Consider the following 21982-nt stretch of genomic DNA (forward strand, 5'->3'; position numbering starts at 1 on the left):
GTATATAAATTTTATAGTTTGCAGATTTTTGCTGTATTTCAATGATCCAAATCTATATAGTATTATAGTGAAAAGTTGTTCAAAGTCATGATGTTACATTAAAATGACATAGCGCACATAACATTTAGAAATTCTGTAGGTTTCCATGATGTTGGCAGGCATTATACTCAATCGCATCCAAAACTGAGCAACTGTAGACATATCGTAATGAATGTTTTCACCAATAATTCCACATTTGCAGTTTGCGGAGTAGGAATACTCAACATACACGTTATTTCATAAGTATTGTTGTCAAAATTTGAGTTTGCCTACCACATTCCGAAGATTCAACTTTTCATACTATCAGCAAAAAAAACATCCAAAGACTTTTTGGAACAAGTTTCAAAATTTATTACTCGACAGACCAGGTGGAAAAAGTATAACTACACTTATATCAACACCAGAAACTGTTTTGAGAATCAAATATACAAAATGTGCGATTGATGATCATAGTCGGAAACCACTTGAATTACGTTACCACAATCAGCATGAAGAAATATTAGAAAATCATAGGACACATATTAGGAAACCAATTAATAATATGTATCCATCCGCTGCAAACCGATGGAGTCAAAACAAGGATCGGATAGAGCAGAGCCAAACTCAATAGGAAGCAAAATATGGGAATATTCAAAAATAATGATGACACAAGAAAGAAATTAGAAAACATTTATTCGATTGGAGTTTCTCACGTTATATATACTAACAGTTCTGTATGTTCTTGTTTTATTAAATATCAACCATAATATTTCAGATCGCAAAAAGAAAATTTGAAGTTATAGGTTGACGAACATTTTTTCTTACAACTTCCAGACCTATTTTTGATGAACTGATTTGCCTTATTTATATTATTCACTAACTATGCGAACGTTTGTTACATTTGTCCCGCACTTCGTAACGTCAAACCCCGGCCGGTTCGTTACCACACAGCTATCAAAGGGAACTCGTATATATGACCTACATTATTACATATGACAACTGATGATATATTTACACTGGACAATATTCCGCGAACTCTGGTTTAATTGAAAGATTATCTCAGTTGACACTTATTTCCAATCGAACGAAATAATGAAATCTTGAAAAGTTTCGTTGACATATGCATCGCGCATTTTTTTATATTTTTTAGCACACACAGATCATAGTCTACATTTACGCGGCCGCTTTTATACCGGTTTAGTATACCACAAGTTTTAACAAAATAAATATTAACCACTTTTCACTAACCATTTTCATTTATTAATTAGAGTCTGCACACAATAGCACTTTGGGGATTATAACCTCACCTGTCAAAATGACGTTCAGTATGAAAACAAGTTTCAGGTGGTTTCGGATGTGCGTATCGATGTATTGATATCATATAACCTATTTACAAATGATATAAATGATAAACTTATTTTCAGTCAAACGAATTAATGAAATCTTAAAAAGTTTCGTCGACATGCATTTCATTTTTATTTTATTCTTTTTCACACACAGATCACAGACTACATTTACGCGACTGCTTTTATACCGGTTTAGTTTAGCATTCCACAGGTTTTAATACTATGCATTTCGTTAGATGACGAAAGTTTTTTTTATTTATCCCACACGCATTCCATAATGTCAAAACTCCGTTTGTTTATACGATGATCGAAAACTGACGCGTGGTTTATATATATATATATAATATAATATTCACGGAGTCTGAGCGCGGTCGGGGTAAGACTCAATAGTTAGAAGGCCTAAAATGGCGAACAGGCATTTTGTATAACGCATATATAGATATACAGAATGCCTGTTCGCTATTTTAGGCCTTCTAACACTTGAGCCTCACCCGCGGTCGGCCTATAGCAGCTGAAGGAGCCGACATCGTTGAGCCAATCAGAATGCGTAGAGGCAACAACTCTACTACTACTAACTACGTCAAAACGCGTATACGTATACGTCGAACTCGTGATGTGTCAGTACCTTTTGCATAATCTTGAGCCCGTGCAAAGTTTTTTCTCAGCAATTACGCCACCGATCGTGTTGATTTTGGGCGCAATCTAAAGAGAATTTCTTAATTAGCTGAAAGTTCAATTTTCAAAGCCTTAGATGACTCATAACTTCGGTAATTCAAAAAAATCACTTGCCAATTTTACCCCCACCACGGCGAATCGTTTTATTCAGAGAAAGTATACTCGGCGAGAGCCTCGGGCCAGCAGACGACAGGGCTGTCAATGTACTTGTCCCGAGACTCTACCGAGTCTCTTGATGTCTCCATGGTTATCCGCAGACAAAATATTTGATCACATCCAAAAATGATCAGGTGTAGACTTACAGACATGAATTTTTCAACCCACAAGGTTAGAGGTGTTCATTGCATTTCGAAGATACAAATTTTGATAACATGAAAATTAAGCACCCAATGACTTATTGAAATAAATTTCCAAATTTATCATGTAACAACTCAAGTGAATATATCTATACATTATTACATGGCTCAAAGATTTTTCAAAACTTGGGTGTATGAACAAGCAATTATGAAGGCTTTTTGTTATAAATATTTCAAATTATGTTGTTGAAATCAATATAATGAAATAGAAATACGAATATCTCTCGTATTGTCTGGAGAACAAATAGAAATTGGTATGACAATACACTGTAAGCTAAGCAGGTGGAAAAAGGGACCGGTGAACACAGCCAAACTAAATGAAAGAAATTATGACAACAATACATTGAATTACTTGACCAAAGTTTTTTTTAATTTATTTGAATTCGTTTACACACAACCATCCACCTCTTTCTTTAACGTAATTACACAACATAGAATTTCTGTTTGGAAAGAACGTTTTAGAGGTTATAATGAACGAACTTTTTTTTTCTCATTGTTATTATTATTATTATTATTATTCAACACTAATTAATCACGTCATTAATAATATCGATTCCTTCCACTTTTCAATAACCACTTTTATTTTTCTACACTCTGCACGCTACAGCACTCCGGCGGTCATAACCTCAAACGTCAACATGACGCGAAATCTCGCAAATTTGCTATCTATGTATATATTACGATATCGAAGTAGAACAGATAATTCTTAATTTTCACGACACATTATTCACGTTTTCACTTCTCAATATTTTACTCACTCTCAGTACACTGTATGAGATCAATTAATCCACTTTTGAGGTTTTATTTATTATAGATATTACTGTCGTGAATTGGGCTCGAAACTTATTGAAACTTCTTTTATGAAAAAAATAAAATTGATTATATCCACTGCTATTTCCAATAATGTTTTATTTATTTAAACGAAATTTGCAAATCTTGCACCGTTGATCCACGGGGCTACGATCGCAATCACTTTATAATAACATAACAGACGATAACAGACGGTATACAAGAAAACATTGAGGACTATCAGAAACTTTCTCATCGGCGATTGGTCGAGACGGATAGATTCTCACCGGTGATTGGTTATGATGGGCATCAAGAAGCCCTTGTATGTATCGGTCTGAACCCATATACGGATACATCAGCTGCGTAAATGTGTTGGTACTTTTTGCATAATCTTGAGCCCGTGCAAAGTTTTTTCTCGGCAAATACGCCACCGAGAATGCTGATTTTGGGCTCGTTCGACAGAGAACTTCTTAATTAGCTTAAAGTTCAATTTTCAAAGCCGTACATAACTCATGAGCTTCGCTATTAAAGAAAATCACATGCCAATTTTACCCCCACCACCGCGAATCGTTTTATTCAGAGAAAGTATAGTCTCGGCGAGAGCCTCGGGCCAGCAGACGACAGGGCTGTCAATGTACTTGTCCCGAGACTCTACCGAGTCTCTTGAAAATGGTGTTTTTTTTTCTTTCCTTTTTGGTTTCCGCTGCCACCAGTTTTTAATAAAGTAATATGTTACGTCCCAGGAGGGAGGATTAGTTGGGGGCGCACAGTCGCCGATTTAGAGAAGCAGAGTGTACGTTGAGTACCTCTGCCAGTGAGTCTTCTTTGGGTCTTGTGCGAGGCCCGAGAACATATACTATATTTTCAGGTATACGTGACCTTTTTATTGAGGTTGTACCCGCGAATTGGAAGGATTTTCCAATTGTTGAGCGGTGTCGAAGGCTTCGCGAAATAAGTGTATGCGATGATATTTTGTTCACTACAAAATATATTGATGAATTTATTTATTGACTATTACACTTATTTACACTTTGAAATTGAAATGTTTTTCTATGTACTTTTGAGTTAGCGATTATGACAGAGTTCTCCCAAGTGATTTGGATTAGAGAGGGAGAGTTCTCCGATCTTAATTGTTTCGAGGTTCGCTGCTAACTGACTAACAACTAAGATTCTTAGCCTAGTTAGAGTTCGAGAGGAGGATGTGTTTTTTTGGGGGTAGCATGCTGTAGAGGGGGTTTGTTCTCTGTGGTTTTTTAGTTTGGATTGGGTAAAAAGTATCGTCTGATTTGATGATTGGATTTGAATATGGGGGAGACTTTTCCGGAGATATGATTGGAGGAAAAGTCGCTCGAGATTTCTTAGAATTAGGGAAAGTGTGTTGAGCGGAGTTCTGAGATGTGCACGTGTTGCACTTGAGATAAGAGCATCTGTTTTCGGGACTCGTGGGAAACGCGGGTCTCGGAACGCATCTCTGGAATTTTGTGTGGATTTAGGAAATGCTGCATTGATAATAAATTCAAGGATAGGAAATCGGTCTTGGAGTGTTTATTTCTGGTTTTCCGTGCTCGTCTTGTAGGATTATTTATGGCGCCGGAACGTCGGGGAGAGTCTAGGGCACGCGTTGTGAGTGTTTAAAGAATGGACAGTTGAGGAAAAAAATATGTGCGAGCGCCGAGTGTCTCGCAGGATGTATTTGTTATGGATGGTCTGGATACGCTCTGTGTTTATATATATTCTTAGATACGAACTATGTATCGACAAATGATGATAAAGGTTAGGAATATACTCGTGATAGCGTTTGAGTTGAAGAGAAAAAGTGAGGGGCGTTTAGCGTAATGCTAGGACGTAACACCGTAATGAGTACCGTAAACGCGATTGGTCAGATGATGGGTACCCAAGGCTTCGATCATAAGTGCCTCATGGGAGCAAGCTTCTTCGGCCATTGTATGATTGAACATGTTTAAACACACGACACCTTGGCCGCTCTGCCAAATTTCAAGAATATGAGAGATTTTACGGCAAATTTTACTGTATCTAGATTCTTTTTCACTGGACTAAATTTTGAAAGCATCATATAGATTAGCCGCTAGTCTCGAAGCTTTTCCCTTGCCTACATAGAAAAAACAGCTTTGAAAAAACGATGCCATCGTTCCTCTATCGTCGAATCATAACCACAATGTGGCAAAGCTTGTGTCAATCTTGCATCCAACAAGAGATAGCAGAAGGAGCTTTTCGATATCCCACCGCAATATTTGCGTTCCGGATTGACAATTGCATATTTTTTCTTTAATTTCTGTAATAATCCTCACGATTTATCCAATCGATAACTAATAAATATTTCGATACTGTACACGCACATTTCTCTATTTTGAAATCGGATAATTTTTTGTTATATTGCATTTTGTTGTTTCCATCTTCAACTCGCTCGCATTCCAACCGCCATGAACTTTTAAGGTATACATCGAAAGTAGTCCGCGTGATAGGCCCAGGTACTTCATCAAAAGCTTTCCATCGATCGCGCAATTCGCGTTCATCCGTAATTCCCATTGTCCTTTTTACAATTCTACTCAACGTTTTTGATTCTTTAGAATCATCTTTTGTATCGATTGATAATTCGCCTGTTGAATAAAAAATTTTCATGAAAACCGATCAAATCAATAAATTAACGAATGGTAATAATAAATTCATCATCTTTTTGAACCAAGACTCAAAAATCGGAACATTTCACTTTTCTATTGATGTTTCAAGAACTTGCAATCTATCACGCTTTTTGTGATATATATTCAAAAATGTTTACTCCCGCTGCTCAATAACTTTTTTTGCTTAGTCCGCTGAACGCAGTCATGTCGGCTAATGTTTGATTAAATGGTTTCTCGAAAGTTATCTTCAAAAATGTTTTTTTCATTTTATCTATAATGAGAAAGCTTATTTTATCTTACAGAATAAGAAATGATTTTTATTGATTGATTGAAGATTATTATTTTATCTTACTGAATTAGAAATGATTTTTATTGATTGATTGATATTAATAATTAATGTACAATATTCAAAAATGTTTATCACCCGCTGCTCAATAACTTTTTTTTGCTTAATCGGCTGGACGCAGTCATGTGGGCTAATGTTTGATTATAAAGGTTTCTCGATAGTTATATCTTCAAAAATGTTTTATTTGATCTATAATGAGAAGGCTTATTTTAACTGAATGAAAAATGATTTTTATTGATTGACTGATATGTATAATAACCTTGGGAGAATTACACGGAGATGTCGTTCGATGAATGCAACCCCCTCTTCCTTATCTTCGTAAGTGTATTCTTCATCCACGCTAACAAAAGATTTATCATGAGACCTGAGGAAGAATTAATTATAAATAGTTTAGATAGAACTGAAAATTATTTATAACTAAGTAAAGGGATACGATACCATAACTTATTTCTCTCGGCTCAGCCTCGTGTGGTACCCAACACAAACTCAATTCGTTGTTGCTGTCATCCGAATGAGACATTATAGTCATGTAAAAATTTTCAGTTTTCGAGGAAAAAAATTGAAGCTGACAGAGTCGGACTTCTATCCTTATGAGCTTTATCAATTTCTAGTAAAATTTTCGCCTGTTTGGCAACTTGATGTTTATTCATAGTTGGATCAATTAAATTTTTGATCGAGAAAATAAACCTTGAATGGATTTGATGATCCAGGTCTTTCTAAAAGATCATAATTTTTTTCCTTGTTTTTATACAACATAATCGATTCTATTTCATGATAAGTTGTTGCATCTGATTTTTGGTGACCATACTGTTTAATTCCCGTTTTCTTCATTATCTGGAATGATGAATTTTGCATTTTAACTTCAGAGCTAATTTCAGGATATTCATCATACATTCGATTCGCCAGCTTGATAGATAGATGTTTGGCCTTATTTTTGTTGATGGCTCTAAATTCTTGTAAGAAATCTGTATTCGGTGAACGTAAATTCATTGTTGTGTCAGGAAATCTGTCAGATATTTGAAACTTTGCCTTTTGTTCCCCTTGCATACTTGGTAAACATTTTCTATCTAATATCTGGAATGATTCTTGAAGGCAAAGATGCGTAAGTGCTCTGCTCCTCGTAGAACCAGCATTACTTTTCATTGTGTATTCCGTGGATCTAACTTTCATTTTTGGCTGAATATCTGAAAAATGGAGTAATTTCTCATTAAATTCAATGGCGCATTGGTGGTCATTGAATTCTTTGTGTTCGACGGTTTATCGTTGATTTTAAAAAAATTTTCATTTGGTCATTTCCTAATATCGAAATGTCACCATTGTGACGCGGCGTTTTTTTCGTACTTACAGTATTATATTACCGCTTTTCAAAATTATTTTTCTATTATACGTGTTTCCGTCATATGCGAACCCCGTTTTGATCGCAAGTCCGTTCGAGAATCCGTGAATGATATTACTAATGAGAAGCTTCTCTTTATCAAAGTTTTGAACGCTGTTTAGATTGACAGGGAATTGCGGAATAGATTTTCCTCTGTGGCAGCGACGAATGGTCACATTATTGTAGAGCCTATTAAAAGTTTCAAATGATCTGGAAACTGAATGTTTATCGTCACCGAAAATGAACCATTAACTTTTTTGTTTGATTCAGTGTGCTTTGTTTCCAATTCTACAAAGCTCTTGGGCAAATTATCCGAGAGCATATATTCAGCGATGACATTCCTCTCTTTTACGAGAATTTTATCTACACATGAGAAAGAATTTAATTATCCACTGATAATGATAAAAATAAAAAAATATATGATAAATAATTTCTTTGGAATGAGAGTAAATACACAATCTAAAGATATGATGGAGGAAAAATGCAGAAGTTACCTAGTGTCAATTTGTACTTGGGTCTCTCATCCATGTCAATCTTGGTGATGTCATTACTGATGCAGTAATTTCCAAGTATGGCAATGATATGGTAATAAGCACCATCAAAGGCGTAATGAAACGGGCTGCGACCTTTGTCATCCAAACATAATGGATCACCTCCATGTGCTAACAACAACTTGAGCACCCCAGCTCTTCTCCAAGCTGCGGCAACATGGACAGGTGTCATCCCATCAACAGATCTAACGTTTGGATTACCTCCATGATGAAGGAAAAGTTTGGTAATGCATTCTGCGAACTCTTCCGATTTGTTGTCAATCGCAAGATGAAACGCCGAAATTCCATGATTCGGAATTACAACATTTGGATCGGCGCATTTAATGGAGAGGAGTGTTTCCACTTGTCTAGAAAAAAAGTTTATTCTTATAGTATTTAATACTTTATATACTTTATAACAGCAATTGTGAAGGAAGAAAGGGTCTACAGAATATATTAGTTTTTCATACATCAAAATCTAACCGAGTCTCTTGCTGGAAATCTATATTATATAAAATGCGATCTTGCATGTGTTAAAAAAATTTTATACTAACATCTTTCTGATAAAAACTAGAACGGTTTTTCATGTATAATTACAGATTTTCATCTCAACAGATAGACACCAAATTTTCGAAAACGTTCTAAGTATTAATTTTGAAGTACCAATTGTAAAATTCTCGAAAATGTAATATTTTCAATTCAGTAAAAATAATAAGTTACCTAGGTCGTGTTCTGATATTGACTGCGTGTACTGCGAGTATATACGTGCCTTGCTATAGAGCTTATACAGAACATATAATATTCGTTGTTTGCATGTAAATTAACCAAATTCACCGTTAAATTATTAACTCACCGTAAATTATTATCTTCGGGTCTATCGCAAAGTGCAGATACTAAAAAAAATTTACCCCGAGATTTGGGGGTTATGATTCTTCCTTTTTCTTCCATCTATTTTTATGTCAATGAAAAATACACACGGTTAAAGGAAAAATAAGGTGAAACAAAAGGGAGCGATAATGAAAATCCTCGAAATGCCCCCTTGTTGTCAACTGTAAAATAATAAAGATGGAAAAATAATGTTAGAGCACGTCGTTTGACGTTGTCAACGAATTCAGACTGTCCTAACGGCACTAACTAAACAGGCCCGACCGTTCCGAGAGAGAAGTACATCTGTGCTAACACGTCTTTTTCTATTTGATTTGTGCGCACGCGCATTTTTTGACAGTCGCTCTACCGTCGTAAGGCCCGCTACACACGGTCAATATTATTGCACAATAAGTTTGTATGGTGTGTAGTGCGCCATAAATTTAAGATCGCTCAAACTTCTGTTCAATGATTACGCAATGTTTCAACACTACATCTACACGTTCAATAATATTGTGCAATCACCTATATTACGCAATATTATTGAATGACCGTGTGTAGCGGGCCTAAAAATTTCATGTGATGATTGCATCCAGATGAAACATCAGTACTTCATTCAAAAACATATGGACAGACGTTAGGAAAAGTGATAAATCATCGGAAACTAAACCATCAGGTAATTGAACTTTTTATACCCTATATATGACGTTTCACATAACCTAAAAACGTTTTTCTGTAGAGTACGTTTTTCTGAAATATTATCCACCACCAAGCTCTAATGAGGTAAAATGCGATAAATACATGCATGCAAAAAAAACCATTGTTTCAATTTTTTTGTTTATACTATTTTTTATTAGCTTTGTCATTATTATTATTATGCTAAAATTTTTTTAGCCTCGGAAGTTGGCCAAGATAAATATTTTACTCGGTGATATCGGCTCAAAATATAAAAAGGTTTTGAATAATTTAAAACAAGAAAATGTGGTTAACCCTTCTTGTACACCTGGGGTCTAGTGGCCTCCAGACTTTTCGTGTGTTCCCAAGTATACATCCTAGTGCGTCAGGGATGGATGCTTTGCCATTTGTAGATTTACTACTTGTAGATGACTAAAGCTATTTACAGATGGCTTCTTTCTGATTACATAAAATTAAATATCTCATTCTCGGCGCATACCGACTACCAACAAACCTCCGAATTCGTACGAATACTCAAGCCACCCCACGTTATTCTCGTTCATGGGGAGCAAAATGAAATGGGTAGATTAGAAGCTGCTCTGCAACGGGAATATGAGAACGATCCGAACACCACGATGGAAATACACAATCCTCGTAATACCGTCGCCGTCAAGTTGTATTTCAAAGGCGAAAAAACTACCAAAGTAATGGGTATTCTTGCCATGGAAGAACCAAAACCAGGACAAAAATTGTCCAGTGTTTTGGTTAAAAGGAATTTTAACTATCACATGCTCGCATCTTCTGATTTGTACAGATACATGAGTCAAATCGTTCAAAGACAAAGCATTTATTTCTCTGCTTCTTTACCCATACTTAAACATCTTTTGACGGTAAAAAGACACATATCGATCTTCTTAATTTCGAAGTAATTAGCACCGAGGAAGAAACTTTTCAACAAATTGTGCAAACAGCTGTTACTAAATTACATCAAACATTGGCACCAACTTACAACGCTATATAAAATTCCTTTTTCTTCTTCACTGTTGTTAATTTTTCACTTTTTTAATCATTTATCTCTGACTAATTCTAAATAAAAAAGAAACAAACAATTCCAAGATTTGTATATTCTTTCTTTATTTCTCCCCATCCTCGCTAAAATAATATTTTTTGCAATCCACTTTCTATTGTTGTCTTTGTTCCGTTTTTGAGAAAATCTCCTAAAAATGTGTACAAACTCTTCAGTCATAAGTCAGTTCTCACCATTTGAATTATCGCTACTTTTGCCACAAACCCAAATGACAGACTAGACTGCAGATGAGCTCTATTTAGATAAGCGAGGAATCCCCAGGGTGTATAATTTGTCAGTGAGGAACACAAGTACTAGAGTCACAATAATTTTTAGTTCTATCAGGCATAAATAAAAATAGCAAATTTCATTGTTCGAATCATGGTTACTTGTGTCACAAACTCAAGTGACACAAAAGAGTACTGATGAGCTCCATTCAGATGAGCGAAGAATGCTTTAGATAATAATTTGTCAGTAACAGTAAGGAATACCAGAAATAAAGTCAAAATTATCTCTAGTTTTACCAGGCATGAATAAAAACTGCAAATTTTGCAGTTCGAATCATGGCGACTTATGTCACAAGCTTAAGCGACACAATAAAGTGTGGATGAACTTTATTTCTTCAAGCAAAGAATACTTACAGAGAATAATTTGTCAGTAATAGTGAGGAATACCACAAATAAAGTCAAAATATCTCTGGTTTCACCAGGCATGCATGAAAACTGCAAATGTTACTGTTTGAGTCATCAGGTTATTTGTGTCACAAACTCAAGCGATACAGTAGAGTGCGGATGAGCTTTATTTGGATAAGCAAAGAAAATAATATTTACAGAAAATTATTTTTGGCAGTGACTGTAAGGAATACCACAAATAAAGTATGACAATCATCTCTGGTTTTATCCGGCACGAATAAAAATCGCAGGTTTCACAGCTTAGATGACTACCATGGCTACTTGTGTCACCAGCTGAAGCAACACACTGGAGTGCCGATGAACTGTTTTGATAAACGATGAAGTAAAAATATTCAGCTTTCGACTGTAAACTGCAATCTTCTAACTTTGCAACTACTGCTGATGGCATGTATGTTTGAAAAAGCAAATTCAACTATTGAGAACTACAACGGTCAATTCGACCAATAATTTACCAGAATTTTGAAATTTTGAATCACTGGAACCCCATCTCTCGTTTTGTCCTAAGAAAATTGCCGGTTTCGCTAAGACTTGAGAATAGAGAAAGAAAGAAAATAGAGATTCTCTAAGGAATAAAGAAAAAGCCATTCATCGTGTCAGAAATATATTTAAAAATTATTTGGTTCACATCTTTCTTATATTTTTGAAATCGAAGCTAATCTCAAGAAAACTAATAATATTTCACCTTATCAAGAGACTCGGTAGAGTCTCGGGACAAGTACATTGACAGCCCTGTCGTCTGCTGGCCCGAGCTCGCCGAGACTATCTTTTCTCTGAATAAAACGATTCGCGGTGGTGGGGGTAAAATTGGCATGTCATTTTGTTCAATTACGAAACTCCTGAGTCATCTGAGGCTTTGAAAATTGAACTGGAGATTAATTAATAAATTCTCTTTCGATTCCACCCACAATCAGCATGATCGGTGGCGTAATTGCTGAGAAAAAACTTTGCACAGGCTCAAGATTATGCAAAAGTTACCAACACATTCTAGAATTTATGCGTCTATATTTACAACACAATCAAAGGCACTTTGATGCTCTCGAGTTTCTGATTGGTTGGATCTGACGACATCCATTTTTAAACGTTGTCATTGGTTGTTGAAATTAGTTGTTGATGATTGGAAATCTGACGTCAACTTCAGAACGTAGCACACGGCGCAGCACAGCTGGTAACAGCAGTCATAAATTCGATCGATATACATATAATAATGTACAAACCATGTGTCAGTTTTTGATCGTATGAACAGAGTTTCGACATTACGAAGTACGTGCGGGATCAATAAAAAAATAATTTTCGTCATCTAAAGAAGTGCATATTACTATTTATTTTGTTATTTGTGATATATTAAACCGGTATCAAAGCGGCCGCGTAAATGTAGTCTGTGATGTGTGTGTGAAAAAGAATATAAAAAATGCGCGATGCATATGTCAACGAAACTTTTCAATATTTCATCATTTCGTTCGATTGGAAATAAGTGTTAACTGAAATAATCCTTCAATTAAACCAGAATACGAGAAATATTGTCCAGTGCGAATATATTGTCAGTGGCGTGATTATATATCATGTGTACATAGGTTATATATACGAATAAATAGAACAAAAATACACGCAACTGTTAGAATGATATTGGAAACTTTAATTGAATAAATGTTTTCTAATTTATTTCTTGTGTCGTCATTATTTTTAAGCATTCCCATATTTTGCTTGATATTCAGTTTGGCTCTGCCCTCTCCGATCCTTGTTTCCACCCCATCAGTTTGCAGCGGATCGATTCATATTATTAATTCGTTCCCTAATATGTGTCCTATGATTTTCTACTCCTTCATGATGATTGTGGTAACATGATTCGAGAGGTTTCTAACCATGATCTTGAATTGCACATTTTGTAAATCAGATTTTCAAATAAAAATCTGGTTTTGGTATAGTGTGTAGTTATTCTTTTCCCATTAGGTCTGTCGAGTGATAAATTTGGAAACTTGTTCCAGAAAGCCTTTGGATGCTTTTTTTGCTAATGATATGAAAAGTCGTATCTTAGGAATGCGGTATGCAAACACAAATTTTGATAACAAAACTTATAGAATGACATGTATGTTGAGTATTTTCACTTTGCAAACTACAAATATGGAATTATTATGAAAAAAATTTATTCCGATAAGTCTACTGTTGCTCAGTTTTGGATGCGATCAAATATGATGCCTACCAACATCCCCAGAAACTTACAGAATTGCTGAATGCAATGTGCGCTATGTCATTTTAATGTAACATCATGACTATTGACAACTTTTCATTAAAATGCTGTAGATTCGGATCATTAAAATACTGCAAAAATCTGCAAACTGGACAATTTAAATACTGTGCCATTCATTTTACATTTTGATCCTAACTGTAACATCTATATGAAGTAAAAAATTGATTATAAAAGTCTTCAGTTGCTCATTTATGGATAGATTTGAAATTGCTGTCTTCGAAGCTCATTGCGCAGATACATTGAACCGCAGCAGATACCTGCGAACTCTGAAATTTCTGTGGATAAATATATATGCGACAGATCACCCCTTATCTTTGACTATGGTAATATGTAATGGAACTTGGTTCGGCAAGTTTTAAAGTGTTCCTTTTCAAATAGTATTGAAGTTTGTATGACTGATATACAGCGAATACTTCCAAACTTTGATATTTCTGTGTTGCAGCGTGTGTGCCAATCATTCAAATCATTTACTCCAACCGTATCATGTAATCTAGAAAATTCATCAGAAAAGTCTTCCGCTTTTCTAAATACTTCAATTGTCCTTTTTCTACACCATTGTGAGTTTTCGAATTTCTAAATTCATTTCTGAATTGTCCTGAAATGGTTTTCCTCCAAATCAATGCAGGTACCTTAAACGTCTTTGAATTCTGTTGCTCCGTTGAATTAAGTTCGCTTAGTTTTTTTTGCTGCTTTGAGTTCTGGCATAATAAATGTTAGAAGTTTTCGGGTACTTTTTTTCAGCAACTATCAAATTGTGGATAATTGGACCTCAGCGGCCACTTGCAAACTTTGGAAATATATTTCATTGAAGGCACGTTTTGGATGAAATGAAATCTCTAGATTCAGAATGCAAAAGCGACATTTAAAGTGGGCAAATCTGTTGGATTTTTCGTGTTATGAATTTGATCTATCTTTCATTTGAATTTTAAAGAACAGGGATAAATAAAATCTGTTCTATTAAGGAAATCTTTACATCAGTTCTTTCTTGGTATGAAGACTTGGAAAAAATCGCAAAAGGCCAAGGACAGACAGGAGACGAAATATTTCCAGTACAATTTTGACGAAAAATAGATCTTTTGTCGCGGAAACCAACGTTATAAGCCGAAAATCATATTACAGCCCACGAGACGCATTTCTTCACTCTCTTGGGTTCCTATTATACAAAACATATTAGAAGATAAGGGGGAAAATCACCAACGTGGAAAAACAAACCAGTGCCGAAATATTTCCAGTACAATTTTGACGAAAAATAGGTCCTTTTTCGTGGAAACCAACGTTATAAGCTGAAAATCATATCTCGGCCCCCAACCCGCTTTCTACCATTCTCTTGGGTTCCCAATAAGCATAGCATATTAGAGTAGAAGAAAAAAAAAAGCCAAAGTCCAAAGACAGACCTGTGACGAAATATTTCCAGTACAATTTTGACGAAAAATAGATCTTATTTCGTGGAAACCAACGTTATAAGCCGAAAATCATATTATGGCCCACAACACGTATTTCTTCATGCTCTTGGATTCCCAATAGACAAAACATATTAGAAGACAAGGAGAAAAATCACCAAAGTCCAAGACCAAACCAGTGCCGAAATATTTTCAGTACAATTTTGAAGAAAAATTGGTCTTTTACGTGGAAACCAACATTATAAACCGAAATTCATTTCTCGGGCCTCATCCCGGATTCCTCCATGCTGTTGAGTTCCTAATAGGCATAACATATTAGAGTATGAGGAAAAAAATCGCCAAAGTTCAAGGGCAGACTTGTGACGAAATATTTTCACTACAATTTTTACGAAAAATTGGTTTTTTATGGTGGAAACCAACTTTATAAGCCGAACATCATACACAGGGAAAATAAGATTGGGAAAAGTACATTGATGGTCCTGTATTTGCTGATAATTTCATGAAAAAGATTATCCCATAAAAAATGTTCGTATGAGAATGGAATCTAAAATGTACTAAGCAATTAATTCATAGAAATTTATACTAAAATCATATAACCGTCATAACATAAATGAGGAACTTTTGAGAAAAAAGGCGTGATATCAAACCATAAACTTCCCCTAGGGAAAAAAAGGTTGGGACAAGTACATTGATGGTCTCTTGTTTCTGGATGACATAGAAAAAAGATTCAGAACCAGGAAAAAAATTCTATAGAAATAATAAACGAAAAATTGAAAACTTCAAAAAAATTCAACAAAAATAAAAAACAATCGAAAAAATTCTGTAAAGAAAAATAAAAAATTTTCAAAAAAATTCATAAATATTGGACAAATTGAAAAATAAACTATCCAAGTTACATGCAGTATAAAAATGTATGATATCAATTGGAGGCCAAGTTTTTATTGATAATTTGAAATATTTATCGAACAAATCGCAAACTTTAATTGAAATTCATGATAATTATTTTCAAGAAAAAAGTTAATGAAAAAAAAGTCATAACGGAAGTTACGTGCAGTACTAAAATGAATTATATCAATTCGAGGTCAAGTATTTATCAGTTATTCGAAATATAATCTCCGGCGACAAATGAGCGTTGAGAATCCTTGTCGGGCTCACAACGTTTTATCAAAATTACTAAAAAATTAATGGAAATAAAATCATTAAAAATTCACATGAAAGTCATTCGTTACTTCAACAAGATACACACTGTAAAGAATCGATTCCCCTCCGACTTTCAGGATCCCCTGGTATTATTCACAACATTCAACTTCGATTGGATCGGTACAAATTATGTTCAAATACGTTTTAAACGTACTTGTCCGGCCCATCACTTTTTATTCAAATTGCTCATTCGAAAACAAATTAGGGCTGTTCTATAATGACAAATATAATAAAATGGATAGAAATAAAAATAATATCTCCAAGTAATTTGAACTTGATTGTTCGCAAGTTCGTATAGCAATATCCACTTCTGATTTTCTTCAGTGAACACATACCATTCGGTAAGAACCAATGAAAATGAGAAATAATCAGGCGCATTACTAGAAATTTTCGAACCTATTCAGCCATGCAATGTTTTTTTTTCTATAGTCACGTACACATTTTGATAAATATCACTAGTCGAGTACGACACGTGGATTCCTGGAATTTGAAGAAAAATGATTTTGTTGTGAATTATGACTCCATATAATATAAATAGATTAATCAACTTCATCTTTCATTTTCGTTTCATTTTGACAAGAGCGATTCGAAGGAAAATTATTTTCTCGGGAATTACTGTTCCTTAATATTAACACATGCATTAACTTCGTTTTTGATTTGTTTTCGAATGAGCAATTTGAATAAAAAGTGATGGGCCGGACAAGTACGTTTAAAACGTATTTGAACATAATTTGTACCGATCCAATCGAAGTTGAATGTTGTGAATAATACCAGGGGATCCTGAAAGTCGGAGGGGAATCGATTCTTTACAGTGTGTATCTTGTTGAAGTAACGAATGACTTTCATGTGAATTTTTAATGATTTTATTTCCATTAATTTTTTAGTAATTTTGATAAAACGTTGTGAGCCCGACAAGGATTCTCAACGCTCATTTGTCGCCGGAGATTATATTTCGAATAACTGATAAATACTTGACCTCGAATTGATATAATTCATTTTAGTACTGCACGTAACTTCCGTTATGACTTTTTTTTCATTAACTTTTTTCTTGAAAATAATTATCATGAATTTCAATTAAAGTTTGCGATTTGTTCGATAAATATTTCAAATTATCAATAAAAACTTGGCCTCCAATTGATATCATACATTTTTATACTGCATGTAACTTGGATAGTTTATTTTTCAATTTGTCCAATATTTATGAATTTTTTTGAAAATTTTTTATTTTTCTTTACAGAATTTTTTCGATTGTTTTTTATTTTTGTTGAATTTTTTTGAAGTTTTCAATTTTTCGTTTATTATTTCTATAGAATTTTTTTCCTGGTTCTGAATCTTTTTTCTATGTCATCCAGAAACAAGAGACCATCAATGTACTTGTCCCAACCTTTTTTTCCCTAGGTTTGATTTTATATAAAGATTAAAATTGACATGAAATGTAAAAAAATATAAAAACTAAGATATTCTTTGGTTAATTTTTTCCTATTTCTCTGAAGGATTTGTAGTGTCGGTATGGACGCATTTTCATATCGATGAAATTGTATTCTATTTTGTAATAAATCATGGTAAAACTCAATGAAAGTTGAATATTTTTTTCTATACATATCCAACCAATGCATTTTCTGTTTTTCTCTTACTCCGGCATGAAGATTGCGTTTTCAATTGATGTTAGAGTATTCGCAAGTGCAACCACTTCGGAAATAGCTCGTCAGCGTCATCGACAATTTCCAGTGCGCTTGAATCGTGAACGCTTTTGTCCACCTGTCTTGCTCGTCTTGCTCTAAAACACTGGCTTTCACCGGGTCTGTCTCCATGATAACAGTAGGGATCTGTAGTCGAAATTAAGAAAGAATGATAAACCACAAAGTGAATGATCGTTTATTTTACAAATTGACCCATAATTAATATCCGTTATGACTCTATTCAAAACTGAAACAAGTTTTAGTTATTTTTATGCCAAATTCGCATGACTATTTAACCTAGACAATGTACCTAGACCACGAAAACCATGGACAAACATATCCATACATCGAAAACCATGGAGGAATATACCTGGACCACGAAAACCATGAAGGAACATGTCCAGACATTCAAAAGACATCAAAACCCATGGAGGAATTATCCTAGACCACGAAAACCATGGAGAAGCATACTTGGACATCGAAAACTGAGGAGCCGTCGACCTCGACCGCGAAAACCATGATTAAACATGCCTAGACATTGAAAATCATGGAGGAATATACCTAGACATCGAAACCCATGGAGGAATTATCCTCGACCACGAAAACCCGAGAGAAACATACCTGGACATCGAAAACTGTGGAGCCGTCGACCTCGACTACGAACACCATGAAGAAACATACCTAGACCACGAAAACCATGGAGGAATCTACCTATACCGAGATAACCATGGAGGAATATACCTGGATGACGAAAACCATGAAGGAACATGCCTAGACATTGAAACCATGAACAAACGTACCTAGACCACGAAAACCATGGAGGATTGTACCTAGACCACGAAAACCATGGAGGAATATACCTGGACCACGAAAACCATGAAGGAAAACGTCTAGACATTGAAAACCATGAAGGAAAATACCTAGACATCAAAACCCATGGAGAAATTATCCTAGACCACGAAAATCATGGAGAAACATACCTAGACATCGAAAACTGTGGAACCGTCGACCTCGACCGCGAAAACCATCAAGAGACATACTTAGACCACGAAAACCATGGAGGAATATACCTTAGACATCAAGAACTATGGAGAAATACACCTGCACATCAGAAACCATAGAGGAATATACCTAGACATCGAAACCCATAGAGGAATTATCCGAGACCACGAAAACCATGGAGAAACATACCTGGACATCGAAACCTGTGGAGCCGTCAACCTCGATCGCGAAAACCATGGAGGAATATACCTAGACATCAAGAACTATAGAGAAATACACGTGGACATGAAACCATGAAGAAACATACCTGGACATCGAAAACTAAGGAGCCGTCGACCCAGACCTCGGTAACCATGAAAAAACATACCTAGACGACGAAAGCCATGGAGGAATATATCTGGACATAAAAAACTATGGAGTCGTCCACCTAGAAATCGAAAATCGCGATAGAATGTACCTAAACTAGTCCTCCAAAACCCATGAGCTATCGCCCTAGACATCCTCGAAAAATCCAGCGGCGTCGACCAGAATTTTATATTTTTTTATTTTTATTATTTATTATTTAATGTTATTCGTATTATTCAATTTTTTTATTTTATTATAATATTATCATTTTATATTATATATTGTATAATATAATATATATATTATATTATATATTAATTATAATAAAATATTTATTATAATAATATTTTATTATTAATTAATATTAATAAATAAAATATATATTATATAATTATATACATATTTTATGCGCAAACCAGGAGCTGGTATTGCCCCCGCTGTGCGCCCATTCTCTGTCTCTCTCGCTCGGCGACGCAGAAGGAGAGGGGGTAGCCGCGTTCAGCGTAGTGCGTGACGTAGAGTGTGACAAAAGTAAGAAATCGTGCAAAGGACGTAAGTCCAAATGTAAACAAGCGTAACTTACGCCTCTCTGTCTCTAAGAAAATGAAAATCCCGAAATGATGGATTTTAAATCCCTAACGTTACATATCTCAGGATTTACTGGACGGATTTACTTGCAACAAAGACCAATGGAAAGAGAAAAATCGAAAAAAAATCGTCACAAATTTTCAAGTTCTTTTATGAAATGGTTTATTTGTGAGAGCCATTTGAAAATTCTGTGACGTCATAAAACCGGCATATTCGCGTATATAAGAGTAGCGGCAGGGCTCGCGCTGGCTTTTCTTTTGCGCTGCAGTTTTTCCTTTTAATACTTGGCGTCGAGCCGCTACCGCGTCTCTTGATGAATCGATAAAAAACTCAATACCCCCGATTAGAAATCACTCTAGAAGAATTGACGTTGAAAAAAGAACTTATCGAAACTTATCGGAATAATAAGGAATCAAAATGATCATTGCTTGACTGGGTAATGATATAATTGGAAAATTTTTCCATAACATCCTGGAATTATGTTTTTTTTCGAAAAATCAAATTACCATGAAAGTGGCTAAAAGTCCTACGTTCAAGAATTGTTCTTACGTTTTTTCTCAAAACTCATCGACCTCCAATCAAACAGCGGAAACAACGGGTATAATGGACTTTAAAAAGGTGTGTTCGACTTCGAGGACTCAGTTGAGATTTCGATCTATTCCCCTAGCGTGCAAGTATCTGAAGAGTAGTCGTGCGATTCCATAGTCACGTTTGATTCGTTGAATGCTCTTTTTCGATCAGACTGTTTTTCATCGAGTTGTTAATTAAACTTTCACCTGGATTTATCCTTCACCACCCTTTTTTTGATTATAATGGCTGTATAATTGCATTAAATGAAAGCTGCATGTAATTTCAAATTGCTACACCAAACATCAATTATTGTACAATAAATATTCAATTTCTCGTAATATACGTATAAAGCGAATTCCAAAAATTTTCTTCAAAATGATATTTATTTTTTGACCCTAAGTATTTGAGTTGTGAAAATAAGCATCAAGCATATTCGAATTCTTACTTCATACAGTAGTTCGTCATGGATTTGCAAAACCAAATGACCACCGGTGGCAACTTTGTCAGGACTAGTGCTTCGCAACTTTCGTCTCATTGAAATGTCTGTGAGCACGAGAGGTGTATCTGGATATTCACGACGTATACTTTCATTAATTCGTACCATAGCCCTTTTCGCTATATCCGCCGCTGAACTTGTGTGTTGACTGCTTGTCATTCAGCTTGAGCTGCAACATTGAACATTTAAAAACTTGTGCTCTGTCTATAATCGTATGGACGCTTTGAGTTTGCTCTTTACGTTTTCATTCAAGTATGGTAATAATTTGAATTTTTTCAAAATAACTCATTCGGAAATATTTCAAAATACAATCCCGGGAAATAAAAAAATGTAATTATTCTTTAATTTGATTTTCCGCACTTTTCTTACATATATCAAATCCATGAAAAAACATGATGAAAAAATTACTGCCCCTTACATCTTTCACTGGATTTTTTGCTGTTGAGTGCCGGAAGAAATCTGCGACGTGACATCAAAGTTGTTACGTAACAGTCGGTGCGAGTTTGCTCAATCACTCGGGTTAGCCATTGACGAATTCCTGGATAAGCCCCCATGAATGATTCCAAAATTTCCTCAGCTTTTCGTTCGGTAACAGCAAGAGTTTCCGCAAGAGTCCTCGTCCCCCTACCGTATATCATACTGTAGCACAATTGTATTGTTTTCTGACGCATGTTATCGTCGACCTGGACCGTTAAAAATGTTTTTTAGGAATCAATATACAAAAGTTGAATTATAGAAACAATTTTTTGTCATTTTCCTCTAATGGTCAGTTGAATTTGAAAAAACATCACCTTTTTTACGTAAAATTCGACAGAAATTTGGCTCTTTTGAGAAATGTGCCAAGATGCTCAACTCTAATTAACAATAATCAGCTGATAATATTAGATTTATAATATATATATGGATACCAAGCTCAAAGGCTATTTCCATTTTTCTCAGAACCAGAGTGACTTGGCAAATTTTCCAGGGGCGTTGTTTCCACTATGTTGCAACTTACTGTAACAAAATCTATAATAATAATAATTAGTTTAACGAAGTTATTTGGAACCATTCGGTTACAGCTTAATTTTTCTCATACAGCTTAAT

General features: G+C 35.0%; 1 protein-coding gene and 1 long non-coding RNA gene across 2 annotated transcripts; one reads left to right on the forward strand and one right to left on the reverse strand.

Moving 5' to 3' along the window:
• Positions 1-5311: 5311 nt before the first annotated feature.
• LOC122410945 (uncharacterized) lies at positions 5312-7191 on the reverse strand. The gene is made up of 3 exons (XR_006261036.1): positions 6608-7191; positions 6429-6533; positions 5312-5802 (listed from the first exon to the last, which is right to left on the reverse strand). It is a non-coding gene; the product is annotated as an uncharacterized lncRNA (long non-coding RNA).
• A 2850-nt stretch (positions 7192-10041) lies between these two features.
• Positions 10042-10542, forward strand: LOC122410958 (cleavage and polyadenylation specificity factor 73-like). The gene has a single exon (XM_043419463.1). The coding sequence runs from the start codon at positions 10042-10044 to the stop codon at positions 10540-10542; it is 501 nt and encodes a 166-aa protein (XP_043275398.1).
• The last annotated feature ends 11440 nt before the right edge of the window (positions 10543-21982 follow it).

Source organism: Venturia canescens, chromosome 5 (genome assembly GCF_019457755.1).
Source record: "Venturia canescens isolate UGA chromosome 5, ASM1945775v1, whole genome shotgun sequence".
NCBI lineage: Eukaryota > Metazoa > Arthropoda > Insecta > Hymenoptera > Ichneumonidae > Venturia > Venturia canescens.

Coding starts and splice junctions, on each gene's coding strand:
- LOC122410958 (XM_043419463.1), top strand. CDS start 10,042: ATGACTAAAGCTATTTACAGATGGCTTCTTTCTGATTACATAAAATTA.